The sequence below is a fragment of the Panicum virgatum genome, chromosome 7K, assembly GCF_016808335.1.
Source record: "Panicum virgatum strain AP13 chromosome 7K, P.virgatum_v5, whole genome shotgun sequence".
In the NCBI taxonomy this organism is placed as follows: domain Eukaryota; kingdom Viridiplantae; phylum Streptophyta; class Magnoliopsida; order Poales; family Poaceae; genus Panicum; species Panicum virgatum.
The window spans coordinates 20,891,817-20,908,445 of record NC_053142.1 but is presented as its reverse complement, the minus strand read 5'-3'; the positions used below and the strand labels follow the sequence as shown (position 1 = coordinate 20,908,445).

The following is a 16,629-nucleotide window of genomic DNA, read 5'->3' as shown; positions in this document are numbered from 1 at the left end:
AAAGTCTTCAGACTTGTGAATCAGTCCAACCATATTGTATAACCATTGGTGTTATATAAGTACAAATCCAGTGTCCATGGTCAAAATTGGCTGACTGGCTTATGTTTATGTAATATGCCAGTTTTGTTTTGATTAAAGATGTAGAGCTACTTTCTGAATGTGTTTGGTTTTTTTTCATACTGCAGCTTATCATCACTTTGGTGGCCGTAAGAGAGAAAGAGTGCTTGATGTCACTTAGGAGAGGCTGAGGAGCTTATCATCACTTTGGTGGCCAGTTGCTTACGAGTTGATTGCAGTGTGAAAATCATCCATAGCTGTCTCCAACCTAGCTTTTAGCTGAAAATGTCAAGAAAATCATCCATAGTTCTCCCACTTTCTATAGAATGCTGCATTAGCACATCCTGTAGTGAGGTGTTGATTCAGAGGTTCATTCGCAGATGCTTTCTGTTTAGTTGTACCTATATATTTTTGCTGTTTTTTTACCACTTTATCTACCTAGAACTTGTTATACAATTCATTTTGATTTGTTGTCACTGATACATGAAAGTTGAAGCGGCATTAATTGGCTTGCCTCCACTTTCGACAATGTTCCTGTTTGCTTCCTTTTTACTAGTTGCTTCCTCTGGTAAAACAATGAACATGCAGCGAGGACTGCCGCCTCGCTGTGCGACATTCACGTGGCGGGGAGGCACGCGGGCTGCCGCAATGCACCGCAAAAATTATGCGGCGGCATGCGGGCTGCCGCGTTGCTCCGCAAAATCAATTGCGGCGGGTGTGGACGCGGGGCGGGCAGCCGCAACCCGCCCCGCATGCATCCCTAATTGAGAAACTGAGGGAGGAGAGAAGGAAGAGGGAGGCCAAGGAGAAGGAGCGCGAACGTGCAGTGCTGGATGCTGCGGGGAGGAAGGCGAGGCAGGCTGATGGGGGTTGGGGGCGCCAATCGAGGTAGCATCATGGTGGAAGATTTGTTCTGGTAATTTTATTTAGAATTTCGGGCTTGTTTGATGTATGCGTATATGATGATTACCTTTTTGTGTTCCTTCAATGCAAATTAGCTCGGTGATGTGAGGATGGCAGAGAATGCTTGTTGAAGGTAAAAGTATTGCAGTGCCTGATAGTTTTGACCTATTGTGCAATGCCAAATGCTGTTAAAATTTGAATAACATAGATGGCCAATTGGTCACGACTGTCAACATGTTCTTGGTTCTACTGATTCAATAATGAGTATATAAGGATAAATTTGCCGGATGTGTACTTTGGATTGCTTATTCCACATCCGGTGATGAGCAAGCCGATCAAGATACAGATATGCTTCTTTGTTGGGAAGCAACATATAGTAATCTGTTTACATGTGCAGCTAGGTAATTTGTTGAGTGATTTTTGTAAATTGTGAGGCCTGATCAATCGTTCGTTCATTCATTCGTTGTTGTAGTTTTGTGTGTGAGTGGCATTAACGTAACCTATTGGATTGTTTGGTAGAGAAAGATTGGCTGATGTGATGTATGAGATACTACTTGATGATTGACAGACAAAATAGGGAGAAACAATGAAGGGCCATGCATGTAATTGGTTTGTTTGTAGCTGAAACAGAAGTTGTATGCTGAAGACTTTGCTTCAGACAATTTTTGAAAGATTCTTTTTTCTTTGCTTTTTCTTCAGACATGGAAATGAATGATCAGAGTTATGCCTGGAAATGAATCTTGATTATTTTGGGTTGGATGATGTTCCTGAAAAATTGTGCTTTCTATTTGATTCCTTGTTTTATATACTCCATCCTTCCAAATTATATAGAGTTGATGAGATCATGAGAATCTTGCCTACAACATTAGTGTAGACGTTTTACTTGTGCATCAATATGAATTTTCTTTCTTTTATAACTCTAGCCATTGCTCTCTTTTCTTTGATTATTATGATATGAGCATGTGGTAGGAATCCTTCTATAATGCTTTGCAAATTGCGATATATGATGATGACGGAGAATGAGAAAGTTACTATTTTCTTTTCTTTTCTCTCGAACATGTCATGAACGGGAATGAGTAGTCTGATAATGAATTTGATGATTAATGATTTTTAAATACATGCGTGCATTTAAATGATTATGTTTTTACTAGTAAAAATAAAAGATTATGTTTTTGGCGTTTGCTAATTTAAATGCACAAGACCTAATTGACAACCTACGCCGCTATACGCGAAAAGCCGAGGGGCCTCTCACCAAAAACACAGGGCGGACGAGCAGTAGCCACTGGAAGATTCTCGCGGCCCCAACGCTCCCCGAACCGGCGATGGGGCGGGAGGCGACGAAGCTCGACGCCGAGCAGCAGCAGCTCCTGCTGCGCCGCTGCCGCCGGCTCTTCACCGCCGAAGAGCGCTCGTTCCACATGGATCGGCGCTCGCAGGCCGCCTCCGCCCTCCGCGCTGCCGTCGCCGACGTGCTCTCCCGCTTCCTCGGCACCTACACGGACGAAACCCTTGCGGTACGCGCACCACCCCAATCCCTCCTCCCTCCTCTCCTCCCGCGCGCGAGACGTAGGGCCTGCTGCCGCTGTGCAGCGCGATGGGGTGAGCGAAGGCCGAAGGCCGAAGGGGTCCGATGTTGATGCGCGAAATTGGTTTCGGTGGGCGCTTCTAGCATAGTAGGGGGATTTGGGTGGGTTTGGGTAGACGATGAGCGCGTGGTTGATTTGTTTGGTGCTCTATTTCTGCCGAGTGAAAGGAGCCAATTCCAAATTGAAGCTGGGGAGTAGATAGTAGACGTGTCAGGTAAAGGTCTCTGCTGAATGAGAAATGGAAAGCGAGAAAGGAATACTTTAGAGCCAACCTGTGCTATGACAAGGGGTTGAGATTTTGTTCTTTAGTCCATTTTTGTGGCCTACCCTGCTCTAATACCAAATAGCACAATATCCACATAGAACTCTGATATGCTAATAACAGTACAATGTCCTGTGTTCCCACTATTCAATATTGTAGTATAGGATTATGAATATATATGGGCACCTGTATTTTTGATGTGCAATGCTTGGAGCTAAATATTGTCCTGACCAGCTTGGACACTAAAATATTTTTTTTGTTAAAATGATACTGTCTTTCAGATTTAGTGTCCTTGTTCTATAGAGACGACAGAACCATGTTACATATCTTGTAAGCAGTTCTAGATATATATAAAGGACTTGAAAACATTATATTTGTTTTCATATGTATGCCCAAAAGAAGTTACAAGCTGATTCTTCATGCATACAGTGGGGTTTTTATAGTAACGTGATAACATTTTTTTTATCTAGTCGTATCTGAATCATACCCAATTGCCACCACTTCCATATCTCAATTTCACCTTGTTCACATACTGGGTTATTATATAATTTTTTTAGTATTTCTGCACATTTTCGCTCACAATTTGAGGATTGCAGTATTAGACATACATGCAATTTACCACTGCCCAACAATGTATGAGCCAATTAGTTATGGAAAAAACATGTATGTGATGTTTGATCCAGATTGCCCGAAGAACCGGCTAGTCGCCCTCCCTCGGGAGACTCTGAATGCTTTTAGGGTTCTTGCTTGTTTAATCCAGATGGTGCGCCAGCCATTAAATAGCTAGATCCTAACATTCAATCCTAACAAACAGCCTAACAACCCCTAACAACCTTATGTCTAATGACTTGCTAATTGCCTGTCCTGCTAACAAACCTGATTAGTAACAAATAACTACTGATAAACACTGCCGAACTAGTAGAAGTCCTAGGCTAGGCCAGCCCACTAGCCACGACAGTATGTATGTGGTTGGATTTGGTGGATTCATCCGAGTCAAATCCTACTTGAATGCAGCTGGGTTTATTTCAGCAGTAAGGTGTTTAGTGCTGCTTCGTTGACATCGGCAATTATATAGAACCGGTAGGTAGGATAATTACTGGTTCACAATGGTTGCAATTGAGTGTCAGTGTTTCCATATTGATTGGAGTTAAGTGAATATCTGTCTACATTAAGTTTATTTTGTTAGAAGCTCAATTCTAACTCTCATTGAGCTGAGGGGATGACAATGAACTTGGGGCAATTTTCTGGGTTTTTCTTCATTCACAAACTCAAAGCCATGCCTTCCAACAGGAGGGGTGGCCACGCTTTTATACAAGGGCTGCAGGGTAGCCAAAACACACACCAAGGACTAGTCTAAGATGCTGTCCTCTAGGTCCTAACTGTTGTCCTCTAGATGCTGTCCTCTAGATGCTGTCCACCACGCAGCAAGGACCATGCAAGGTCTGAGATGCTGGTCAAAAGAAAAACTGAAACCTGTCCTAGGTGGAGACCCACAAAGACCGAGATGACATAGACTTATTCCTTCATTCTCCTCCTAAGTCTTGTCCGTCGTCTTGTGGGAGGGTTGAACCATTCCGGTCCTGGAGCAAAGCTCAAGGAATTTGATCCTCCCAAGGGGCTTGGTGAGCAGGTCCGCAAGTTGATCCTTGGTGTTGATGTAGCTCGCCTTGATGCTTCCTTCCTCCAAGCAGCCTCGGATGAAGTGATACCTTACCCGGATGTGCTTGCTCCGTTCGTGGAAAACGGGGTTCTTCGCCAGGGCCAGAGCGGACTTGCTGTCCACCCTGAGCTCCACCGCTCCAGTGTCTCTGCCGAGGAGATCACCAAGCAGTCGAGCGAGCCAGAGCGCCTGAGTCGACGCGGTGGAGGCCGCTATGTACTCGGCCTCGCAGCTGGACAAGGCCACCACCTGCTGCTTGACCGACTGCTAGCTAACGAGGCACTCGCCGAGGAAGAAGAGGATCCCGTTCGTACTCTTGCTGGTGTCGATGTCGCCAGCGTGGTCGCTATCGCTGTACCCGACGAAGTGTGCCGCCCCAGGGCACCTTGGGTAGTGGAGACCGTGGTCGAGAGTCCCCGCAACATAGCGGATGATCCTCTTCACGGCCTGCTGGTGCTCCGTCGTCGGTCGCTGCATGAACCGACTGACGTAGCCGACGGAGAACGCCAAGTCCGGCCGTGTGTGGGCGAGGTAGCGGAGGCTCCCCACAAGACGCCGGTACTGAGTAGCGTCCACCTCCTCCGCCGTGCTGTCATGGCTCAGCTTCAGCCTCTCCTCTATCGGAGTGAGAGCTGGGTTGCAGTCGGTAAGCCCAGCGAGCTCGACGACGCGCTTGGCGTAGGCGGTCTGTCGAAGTGTGATCCCGGAGTCGTCCTGGTGCACCTCGATCCCCAGGTAGAAGGAGAGAGGCCCCAGGTCGCTCATCTGGAAGGTGGCCTTCATCTCCTCCTTGAACACCGCCACCTCCGCATCCTTGGTGCCGGTGATCACCAAGTCGTTGGCGTAGACACCCACTAGCAGGGCATTGCCTCCTTTGCCCCGCCGGTAGATGGCCGCCTCGTGCGGGCTTTGCTCGAAGCCCATCCCCTTGAGCGTGGACTCCAGCTTGGCGTTCCACGCCCTCGGGGCCTGCCGCAAGCCATAGAGGGCCTTGCGCAGACGTAGCACCTTACCCTCCTTGCCGGGGATCGCAAACCCAGGCGGCTGGTGCACGTAGACCTCCTCCTTCAAGTCGCCGTTGAGAAACGCCGACTTGACGTCCATGTGATGGACACGCTAGCCCTCCTGGGCAGCTAGCGCAAGGAGGAGTCGCACGGACTCCATTCGTGCCACGGGAGCGAAGGCATCGTCGAAGTCAACTCCCTCCTGGTGCACGAAACCTCGTGCCACCAGGTGAGCCTTGTGCTTGACGACGGTGCCGGCCTCATCCCTCTTCATCTTGAACACCCACTTAAGGGTGATCGCGCGGTGACCGCGAGGGAGATCAGCAAGTTCCCAAGTGCGGTTCTTCTCAACCGCGTCCATCTCCGACTGCATCGCGGCACGCCATGCCATGCCGCCTGTCCCTTGGCCTCTGCAAAAGACCGAGGCTCGCCGTCGTCGCATGCGAGGTGCAACTGCGCCTCCAGGTCGTGAGGCACCAGTCCCGGCACCGGCTGATCGCCGAGAAGGTCCTCCATCGTACGGTACCGCAGCGGCTCACCGTCGTGGTACGCGTCGATGCGCTCCTCGTCGTGAGAGAGCGGAGTAGCGAACTCCACCGGGCTGTGAGCAGGTGCTGGAGTAGGCGTGCCCGGAGGAGTGGCTGTCGGTGCTGGAGTGCGCGGCGTCGCCGGCTGTGGTGGTGCAGCCGAGGAACTCGGCGTAGCCAGAGTCGCAGCTGAAGAGCGTGGTGCCGCCGGTGTGTCGGGCGCCAGAGTCGGTGGAGGCTCGGGGACCGGGGTAGGCACGCTTGGCGAAGAAGAGCTGCCTACTCCCTTAGCTCCCTTGAAGTGGATATACTCGACAGTGAAGTCGTCGTACGTCGGAGCCGAGCCGTCGTCCACCGCTTTGTCCCACGTCCATCCTCGCCCTTCTACGAACACAACGTCGCGCGCCGTGCGCACACGCTGTGTCTCCGGGTCGAGAATGCGGTAGGCCTTCGAACCCTCCGCGTAGCCAATGAACACTCCCGAGTGCTCCTGTCGTCGAGCTTGCCGATGTGGCCAAGATCCTTGGCGAACGCGAGGCAGTCGAAGACCCGCAGGTGGGAGACCGCCGGCTTACGCCCATGCCAAGCCTCATACGGCGTCATGCCGTCGAGTGCCTTGGTGGGCGAGCGGTTGAGGATGTAGACGGCCGTCACCACCGCCTCTCCCCAGAAGACAGCCGGCATCCCCCTCTGCTTGAGGAGGGCCCGGGCCATCCCCACAACCGTCTGGTTGCGCCGCTCGACGACGCCGTTCTGCTGCGGGCTGTACGGCGCGGAGTAGTGGCACTGGATGCCCTCATCCGCGCAGTACGCCGCGAACTCGGCTGCCGTGAACTTGCCGCCGTTGTCGGTGCGCAGCACGCGCAACTTGCGGCCGCTCTCCGCCTCCGCAGCGGCCTGAGCACGCCTGATGGCGTCCGCAGCCTCTCCCTTGCTGCCGAGGATCATCACCCACATGAAGCGGGAGAGGTCGTCGACGAGCAGCAGGAAGTAGCGCCGTCCTCCTGGTGTGACCGGTGTCACCGGGCCACACAAGTCCCTGTGCACGAGCTCGAACCGCTCCTTGGCTTGGAAGCTCGCCTGCTGGGGGAAGGAGTGCCGCTTCTGCTTCGTCAGCACGCAGACGTCGCAGAGCTGCTCCACGTGGTCGAGGCATGGGAGGCCTCGCACCATCTCCTTGGCGCCGAGCCGCTTCAGGGCCTCAAAGTGGAGGTGCCCAAAGCGCTCGTGCCACTGCCATGCCTCATCGTCCCTGCGAGCTGCAAGACAAAGAGGCTGAGCCACCCCGACGTCGAGGATGTAGAGGCGGTTCTTCCCTCGAACCACCCTGGCGAGAAGCTGGCGACGGTAGTCCCAGATGCGGAGGACCCCGCTGTCGATAACCACGCGGGAGCCGCTCTCATCGAGCTGCCCAAGGCTGATGATGGAGTTCCGCAGCGCCTGGATGTAGTAGACTCCGGTGAGCATCCGGTGCTCTCCGGACTTGGCGGTGAAGATCACGGAGCCCACGCCCTTGATCTCCACGGCGGAGGAGTCCCCGAACCTGACGGAGCCACCTACGTCGACGTCCAGGTCGGAGAAGAACTCCCGCCGCCCGGTCATGTGGTGCGTGGCGCCGGAGTCGAGGTACCAGCCATCGACCCTGTCGTCGTCGGAGCCGTTGCCGAGGAGGACTCGGGCACGCGGCTCGTCGAGGTGGAGTAGAGCGGTGGCAGGCGGTGCCGCCGGATGCGGCTCCATGTCCTCGTGGAGTAGGAACAGAACCGGCTCGTCATCCGGCTGGGCCTCCGCGATGTGGGCTTGGCCCCCACGCCTCCGCTGCGGGCAGTCCCTAGCCCGGTGGCCGGGCCTGCCACAGTTGTGGCAGGCGTCGTCTCGTGCCGCCTTGGGCCTATCGGCGGCGCCGCCCTGAGCATCTCCGCGGGCGCCACCCTCGGCGCGCCCTCGTGCCCCGGTTTGGGCACCTCCGCGCCCCTTTCGCGGTTTGCCGCGCTTGCGGCCACCAATCGAGGAAGAGGGCTCCCCCCTCCTCCTGTCACTGCGCCGGGCCTCCCACTGCTCCTGAGTAAGGTGGAGCTTCCCACCGATGGAGATGCCTCCCGATGGAGGCTGTGGCTCGTCGCTGTCGACGACCTTGAGGCGACCTATCGCCTCATCGATCGTCATGGTGGAGAGGTCCAGCAGAGACTCGATCGAGCGAGCGGTCTGCCTGTACCTCTCGAGGACGCAGCGGAAGAGCTTCTCGACGGCTCTCTCCTCGTCGTAGGTGTCGTCGCCGAACTGCACCACCTTCTGCAGCGGAGTGTTGAGACGGAGGGCGAAGTCATCAACATCCTTACCTGGCTTGAAGGCCAGGTTCTCCCACTCCTTGCGAAGTGCCTAGAGAGTGGTCTTGCGGGCGCGGTCGCTGCCGATACGTGCCGCAACGATGGAGTCCCAGGCTTCCTTGGCAGTTCGCTTCTTGGAAAGCGTGAACTGCATCTCCGGCGGGGCTGCTGCGATGAGAGCATCCAGCGCCCGTCGATCCTCATCGTAGTCGACGTCGCCGTACCGGACTGCCTCCCACATATGCCGCACCTGAAGCTTCACCTCCATGACCGCGGCCCACTCGACGTAGTTGGTCTTGGTGAGGGTGGGCCACCCACCGCCGGAACTGACGTCCCTGACCATCGCCTGGAGGCCGTGGTAGCCGGGGGCGCCGCCGCGCGCACCCCAGCCAGGAGCGCCGCCACCGCCCTGCGCGCCGCCGCCAGGGGCGCGGCCTCCGTCGCCGGGTGCGCGGCCCCCGGACCGTCGCCGGGCGCGCCGCCGTCCAGGCCGCCGCCGGGCGCGCGGGCCCCTGGACCGTCGCCGGACGCGCCGCCGGACGCGCCGCCGTCCAGGCCGCTGCCGCCGGGGTGGGCTGCTGCCCACCGCGCGGTCCGCTCCCGCGCTCTCTCCCTCTCCAACTCCTCAAGGTCCTCGTCGGCGGTGGCGTCGCCGGCGATGGAGCCGCTGAGGCTGCCGCGCAAGGTCTCAACCTCGACCTTTGCTGCAAGCGCTGCATCCTCCGCCGCCTCTGCTTCCACCTCCGCCCTGGCCGCCGCCAGCTCCGCTGCAGCCAGCCTGGCCGCCCTCGCCGCTGCTGCAGCGGCTTGTGCCGTCGCTCGCCTGCGCTCCTCTGTTGCGGCGAGCTCGGCATCTCGCTGACGCTGTGCGCTCGAAGCGACCGAGCGCTGAGACGGTGTGTCGGACATGGCGCGCCTCCAAGGGGCTGCTGCGTGGAGAAGACGCAGCCTCAGACGAGCTGTTGCTCGTCTGCTCGGCTGAGGAAGGTGGAGCAGAGGGTGCAGCAGGTGCTGCTGCGCTAGCTGCTGCTGCTGGTGGCTGAACTGCTGCTTGGGAGGGAGAAGAGCAGGAGATGTCTAACCTACAGGAAAGTACGGCTCTGATACCAGATGTTAGAAGCTCAATTCTAACTCTCATTGAGCTGAGAGGATGACAATGAACTTGGGGCAATTTTCTGGGTTTTTCTTCATTCACAAACTCAAAGCCATGCCTTCCAACAGGAGGGGTGGCCATGCTTTTATACAAGGGCTGCAAGGCAGCCAAAACACACACCAAGGACTAGTCTAAGATGCTGTCCTCTAGGTCCTAACTGTTGTCCTCTAGATGCTGTCCTCTAGATGCTAAAGCTAGTCTAAAATGCCAATGTGCTGCAGCTGCTGCAACCACCACGCAGCAAGGACCATGCAAGGTCTGAGATATTGGTCAAATGAAAAACTGAAACCTGTCCTAGGTGGAGACCCACAAAGACCGAGATGACATAGACTTATTCCTTCATATTTTCACTCTTGTATCCTTTTTTAGATTGGCAAGTTGACAAATCATAAATTGAAATGAATAGGATAGGAGAGGAGTGTTTGATGAAACTTGCCAGTAGAGAAAGCACTTTTGAAAAATATTCCTCATTGCAGTGAAGCTCTGAATATTCCTTTAATTTATCGAAGCCAAATTCAAATACGAGTGTCTTTTGATGAAGATTTGTCATGACATTGTCCTCTCTGACTTTATTTGTATGGTAACTGTGCATCTTAGTCACATATTTGTATTCAAATAATATGTTTGAATGGTTCATGTTATGGTTGCTCAAATACCTTGTTGCTAGTACAGTCAGTTTCTTAATTATCTTTTGTCCCGAATGATGACTGATTATGTTTATTTATTCCTTGTGTAAAGGAGTACATTGTAATTTTAATCTGTAATGGAAAACATCAATATCAAGCGCGTGACGACTTGGAGGCCTTTCTTGGTGATGACAGTGCAAAATTTGTTGCATGGTATTGTAACTGTATGTTAAACCATTTACTTACATTTTGCAATTTATACACTTACAAAGTCATGATGCTTTTATGTATGTGCCTAAGCAGGCTTTGGAGTTATCTGAGCAAACAGGCTGTGACATCAGCTAATAATTGTAACTTTGAACTTGGGATGGACAATGAGATTGAGAACTTGAATGACAAGAGAAATCTTCTTGTTGTGAAAGCCCACCATGGGGATGCTCATGATGTAAGGGTCTCCATATTCTCTAATGTGATCATTAATTTCCATGCAACTATTTACATTATTCATCTTTTGGTCTATACTAAATTGGCATGAACATTGCAAGACTCTGTTTTTTATGAGAACATTTTTTGCCAAACCTATCCCACTGCTGGTCAGGTAAACTCAAAGATCTCAGTACCAGAAACATACCATGGTCTTCATAAGCTTGATTCAACTACAGGACGAAATGTGCCTCTGCGGTGTATCAGCTCCACTGTTATAATTTCTCCTGAAAAATTGCGCAGCGATCAGTGCATTTGGGAGAATCAGCATCACAAGGTTGATATGCTATACTTTCAGTTTTAATTTTGCTTCTCTGTTTACTATTAATGCAGTCATCTAAATTGATATCTATAAATTAAAGCAGAATGGTCAAAACGCAGCAAGCAGCAGAAGCTTCTCTGAAAGGACTACACAAATATTAATGCAAGGTACACATTTTTCATATTCATTTATGGCATCATCGCAGTTAGTATTTTTCAACATCTTTTTAAAATAATTTACTAATATAAAGCTGTATCTGGAAATTATTTTCAAACCTACCTTTTCACCCATACTATCGATATGCCGAAACCATGCTACCACAAGGGATATTACTCCACTTGCTGCAGTGTGGTAGTTTGGCAGGGCAGCGTAAATTACTCCACAGCGTAAATGACAGCCTAGGATGTCATGGCAGGGTGTCATCCTGTATGGACAAGGGCACTGTGATTTGTTGCACACCACCATGCCACTTGCTGCAGTGTGGTAGTTTGGGTTTTTCACACTGACAGTAGTGTCATGGAAGAGCCAAACCTAGATATTATCATCTGTAGTGTTGAACTCTTGGGAGGGCATTGCAAGTTAGTATTAGACTATTAGTATTCACAATGCTGAACACAATGTCCAATCATATATTCCTTTAGTGGCATGGTAGATCTAGGCCTCGATCATATATTCATGTCATCTGGAACCATGGAGTTGACATTTTAAGCTGATGTTTTGTGTTCACAAAATCACAATGGTAAACAAAAGCCTTGGCTATTGTTGTATTTATTTTGGATCTGTTGATTTGTGACTATATTTATGGTTGGTTTATAGGCTGTCTATTGATGTAGTCATATGCATATGTGATGGGTTGACTTAAGGCTGGTAGATTTGGCTGGGTGAATACATTTATGAACAATACTGTGCCCTTTGTGAATTTTGTTTGGCCTTTGCAAACAGAGACACTAGCTTGCATATCTACTCCAAGTTGTTCCACAGTCAGGTGCTTGTGCTTTTTTAATCTGAATTCTCCTAGTCAGTGTTCATGCTTGGTGTAATCAATGCATATGGCTTATGTTTTGAAATCCCAAACTATTAGCTGAATATCCTCTGTTTTAGTATTCAGAAGAATTCATTTGGAAATAATGTATGTTTTGGGGTTTACTAGATAGCAAACAACTCGAAGGACATAAAACTACTCTATGCAACAATTTACTACGTTGTTGAAACTTAATGCAGAGGAACTTCATGCAGAGCACCTCGGAAGAAATGCTTCTACAAGATGGTTGCCTGAGGCTGTGGGAATCGATGATGGAAGAGTACCAGTGTCCCTGAAACGACGTCGCAATGTCTGGGATAGGCTAGGGAAGCCTGTTGTAGAAGATCGTGTTTTAGTTAGACAAGCTCATGGCATATCTGTTCAAAATGGAGTACATAAGATGCCCAAGTTGATGGTGGCTGAGCATGAACAAAGATACGATGTCATCTCAAATGCACAAAATGAAACAGGTTCCAGAAAATTCACCAATGGCTTTACAGATGTCAACACATTGCAAGGACAACAGCATGCGGGGAAGCCAAATAGAAGCAGGCTTATTGGCCGGCTAAGTTTTGGTAAAGGAAATGTGTTTCATGGTGATATGGGACGCAATAATCATCAAGATAGAGATGTTATCAGCCAGAAGTCTAGTTTGTCATTGCCAATCAAAAGCATTCAATCCCAAAGTTTGGATGAGTTCACATGTGACATGAAGGACTCACCTGCTGCTGTTTCTGAGCCCACATGTAATATATTCAAACCATCAAAAGGTCATGTGTTGGCTTCCAAAAAGTTGCCTCCACTAACTATGCAGAGAAATTCAGAAACTGAAGTATTGCATCGTGAGCAAGTTAGCAGCCCTGCACAGTCAAAGACTCCATCGTCTGTACATGAAGATGGTAACAGTTGCAGGAACAAGCCTGTGAAAGAAGTAAGCTGCAATTTTATTGATCAACTCCTTACTATTTGGGCACTTTTTTTTAAAGCTATTTGGGCACTTCTGATTGTCTGTGCTTCTTTTATCTTAACTGATTATGCAGGAAATTTTGGATGTCAAACTAAAGCTCAAGCAAATGGAACAAGACGTCCTCAAGCTTCGTTCCCAGCAGGCACAGATAAACAATGGAAAGCAAGGAGCCCTATCATTAGGTTTGTCCATGATTCCTTCCTTTTGACCTTTTTCTTACTTGAGGTTTTTGAGGAACCTAATGAAGATTTCCAAATAGGAGGTACTGAAAGGTATTCAATGTGCTCTGTATTCCACTCCAAGGGAAAATGATACACTCTTAATTCCACTGAATTTTCCCTTATCCAGACTAGGTTCTCAATCATTTTTTTTCTTACAAGCTGTTTATTTCTCTCAGTGGTACTAGCACATCTGGTAGACCCACTTCTCCCCAAAGTGAGGCAACTCCCCTGGATTTACCTTTACAGGGTCCCAAAAATGAGCCAGAAAATCCTGTGTCTCTTCAAAAGAGAAATTTATTTATCGGCCAGTGATTGTTCATTGAATCCCTGATCTACCTCGAAACTTCTCTCATCAAAATCTTAACCTTGTTTGCTGGGGCTTCCATCTCTTGTGAGTGCAATACCAAGTAGGTTGGGAATAAAAGTTTTTGCCCTCAAGGCTTATTCCTCTATGTGCTTTAGAAGGTTTTTGATGTGGCTCATCCGTTGCGGAGCCAGCCCCATTTATTTTTCTGTTTCTATTATCTTACACTCCAAGTTTCCTCTGTTAATTATTTCCTTCCACTTAGTGCACCAGTCAGCTAAGAACTCCTGTTGCTATCACCTGTCAGTTGTTTTAGGGGCATAGTCTGAACTGCTGCACGTAGCACCCACTCTGTGTAAGGTGCCTATTGCATGGCCAACACCTAGTGGCTAGTTTCAATACACTTAATATCCACATGAATTGTACTCCACCAACTGCTTGCATAGGCTACTAGTATGCCATGCATGCTTCTTGAGTTGGTTAAACACTTCAAGTTCTGTTGTAGTGTAATGCATGCAACATGCATATATTGATATATTCTGATCAATGGGAGAAATATGATTGTGCATGGCGAATCCAAATGAGTCTTCACCCTCATTGTAAAATCTTACTATTTGTAGCGTTGTTATCCGCTAATCCACTTTGCCTTGTAGTAATTGACTTTGTTCAATCTGAAGCTTCACTATCTCATTGTGCGCTTGTTAGCAGAGTACTGTGACATTACAGTGGTCTAAATTTAATTTGTCCTTAAATCAAATGTATTCAGTATTTCAGTAGTTTTCGTGGAAAAGTTTCCATGTTGGAACTACTCAATTATGGGTTTGACTTTGTGGAACCAACTAATCCTGGAAGGAGTTGGTCCCTGAGATAATTCCATTATTTTGGTGAGATGATTCTGTATTTCTGTTCCTGTGACAGATGAGTTTGTGATAGACTGACCGATTTTAATCCTCAATCCTAGAAATTGCTTTAGGATTGGATGGTCCATTCACATCCTCACTCCTTGTAACAAACCAGCCCACAGGCCACATGGGTCGGCTGAATCCTGGGTTACTGTAGCGACAGCTACTGAGCGCCGAAAAACACTGAAGCACAGGATCGATTGTCCCATATTGGAAACCAAGATAGAGACAGACCAGCTTAAAAGGCCGGTCTCGGGAACGTGTTAACTCCAGATGTAACCTTTTGCGCGAAGAGAGGACGAAAGCGCAAGAGAGTTAATTAGCCCGTTAAGATCTGGTGGCACTTCATAAGAAATTTCAGATTTTCGTTTGGATGGGATCTTATAATGTAACTAATATTTATAGTCTTTAACGACTTACAAATGATAATATATGAGTCGGAATATCTTTTATAACGGAAACTACGTTCACACCGTAACGAATTAGACACTGTTGCTTTCTCTATTGTGTTGTATAATTTGTTGATATATGTTGGTTAACCAGCTCAAGTTAATATGTTCCAATGTTGCGGTATGTGAATTGATAAACATGTACTCTCTATTTACATAATGGTTAACCAGCTCAGTATTTTGCCTTTGCCTATTAATACCCTTGATGTATCATGGATGTGTTAAAGTTCAATCAAAGTATTGATCTACCGTAGGCCCCCATGCTAATTCGGAAGAAGATGCTGACTCCAGAACTATTTTCGTCAGAAATGTATGTAAGCAGCATTCACTTTTCTCTAATGTCCAAATGGATCCCTGCTTTCCCTACATTGAGTTATTATGTAGAATATAAATTTGACTTTTAACTGAATTAAAGAAATCTAAGCTGCACATCTTCTCTGGACGATTATTTTAGGTACATTTTGCGGCAACAAAGGAAGCATTGTCAATGCATTTCATGAAGTGTGGCACTGTGCTTAAGGTTAACATTTTGACAGATGCCATTACTGGCCAACCTAAAGGGTACATTGTTCGAGCTTATTTTACCTCTTGCATGTTTTATCGACCTTTTGTTGTTAATGCTTTTGATTTCTTCGTAGGGCTGCATATATTACATTTGCTGACAGGGAATCTATTGAGAAGGCTGTATCTTTGAATGGGACATCATTTCTCACCAGAGTACTCACTGTACGACTCCTGCATTTATCATTTGCTCACCTGTACTTTTCTTGAAGTCCTTTGTGAAAAGTTGCAATTAATCACCTACCTTCCTTTTCTTTAATTTTCTCTATTTATATACTGGTGTTTTACCTTTATTTTCCTATCTTGAAAGTAGTTATGTATTTTAGGCATCAATGTTCACGAAAATAAAGCTGGCCCACAAAGAGTTACACTGTAATTTTGGACCTCCACATTCTTAGCAATAAAGTGGACTATGCCAATACAGTTTCTGATTATTTTGCTGGTATCATGTGTTCTCAGGTAATGCATAAAGCTGATGCACCTCCAGGATTTTTGGCATCTATTCAACAGGCTGGGGGCTCTATGCCTGTGCAGCCATGGAAGTCGCCACCGCTCAAGAAAGTGTCAACCCCAAAGGCCACTGGTTACCATCTCCAGTGGAAACGCGACCAGTCTGTGTTGGAGAAATCCCCTGCCAGCTGCGCCACCAACTGATTATCAAATTTGGGAATACAAGAAAATCACACTTGCGCTACATCTGCTTGCAATGCCAATGCACACAGCTTCGCACGAGGGTGACCATATGGTTTATAACAGATTAAAGAAAGAATGTTTTTCTTTGGTATCTGTTAATGTTCCTGGCAGGTTTTTTCAGAGGCGGATTCATGAGATGAGATAGGTTTTTCCCGCAGCCAAATATAAAGGCCCCAGTATCGGATATGCTGTAGTTCCATGAAACCTTCGACCTCTGAATGATGGCTGCCGTTCCAGTGACATGAAATGTAATTACATTTCGGGAACTTAACATAAGTCTGAAAATATAGAGAAGCAAAGCTTGGGTTTAGACTTTAGACCCATCATTTCATTCGTTCTGTCTCTTAAACGGGTTGCATTGTGCTAGATTTGTGTTGTTTCAGTGGTGATCAGAGACTTTTTTTTGTCGAATCCCCTTGCGCTTATTGCGGTTGATAGTGTGACCTAAGATTTTGGAAGCAGGGTCAGATTACCGAACGGTGCTTGGTGTTGTTTATCGATACTTGCGTTGTCCAATGTTTCTGAATGTCGCTACTGCGGTTTCATATTTTTTTTAAGATGTGAATACTTTTCTATTACTATTTAAAAAGTACGAAGTTCTGTTTACCCTCCCGTGGGTCTGTCTCCCCGTGGCTCTGCCCACCGCTCGCTCCAAAACACG

At 48.5% G+C, this 16,629-nt stretch overlaps 1 protein-coding gene across 5 annotated transcripts; it reads left to right on the top strand.

Annotated features, from left to right (window-relative positions):
• The first annotated feature begins 2,207 nt into the window (after window positions 1-2,207).
• LOC120640500 lies at window positions 2,208-16,302 on the top strand. Of its 5 annotated transcripts, none has more exons than XR_005661841.1 (11): window positions 2,208-2,474; window positions 10,218-10,318; window positions 10,409-10,550; window positions 10,704-10,865; window positions 10,951-11,017; window positions 12,072-12,802; window positions 12,912-13,020; window positions 14,969-15,028; window positions 15,169-15,275; window positions 15,353-15,440; window positions 15,735-16,302. XR_005661841.1 is itself a non-coding variant. In XM_039916363.1 (11 exons), the coding sequence occupies exons 1-11, from the start codon at window positions 2,283-2,285 to the stop codon at window positions 15,927-15,929; spliced, it is 1,935 nt and encodes a 644-aa protein (XP_039772297.1). In that variant the 5' UTR covers window positions 2,209-2,282; the 3' UTR covers window positions 15,930-16,302. The 5 variants fall into 5 exon arrangements, 4 of the variants coding, with proteins under 4 accessions (XP_039772297.1, XP_039772294.1, XP_039772296.1 ...); XM_039916363.1 differs by having other exon boundaries at window positions 2,209-2,474; window positions 12,087-12,802; window positions 14,969-15,024; XM_039916360.1 differs by having other exon boundaries at window positions 2,209-2,474; window positions 14,969-15,024.
• The last annotated feature ends 327 nt before the right edge of the window (window positions 16,303-16,629 follow it).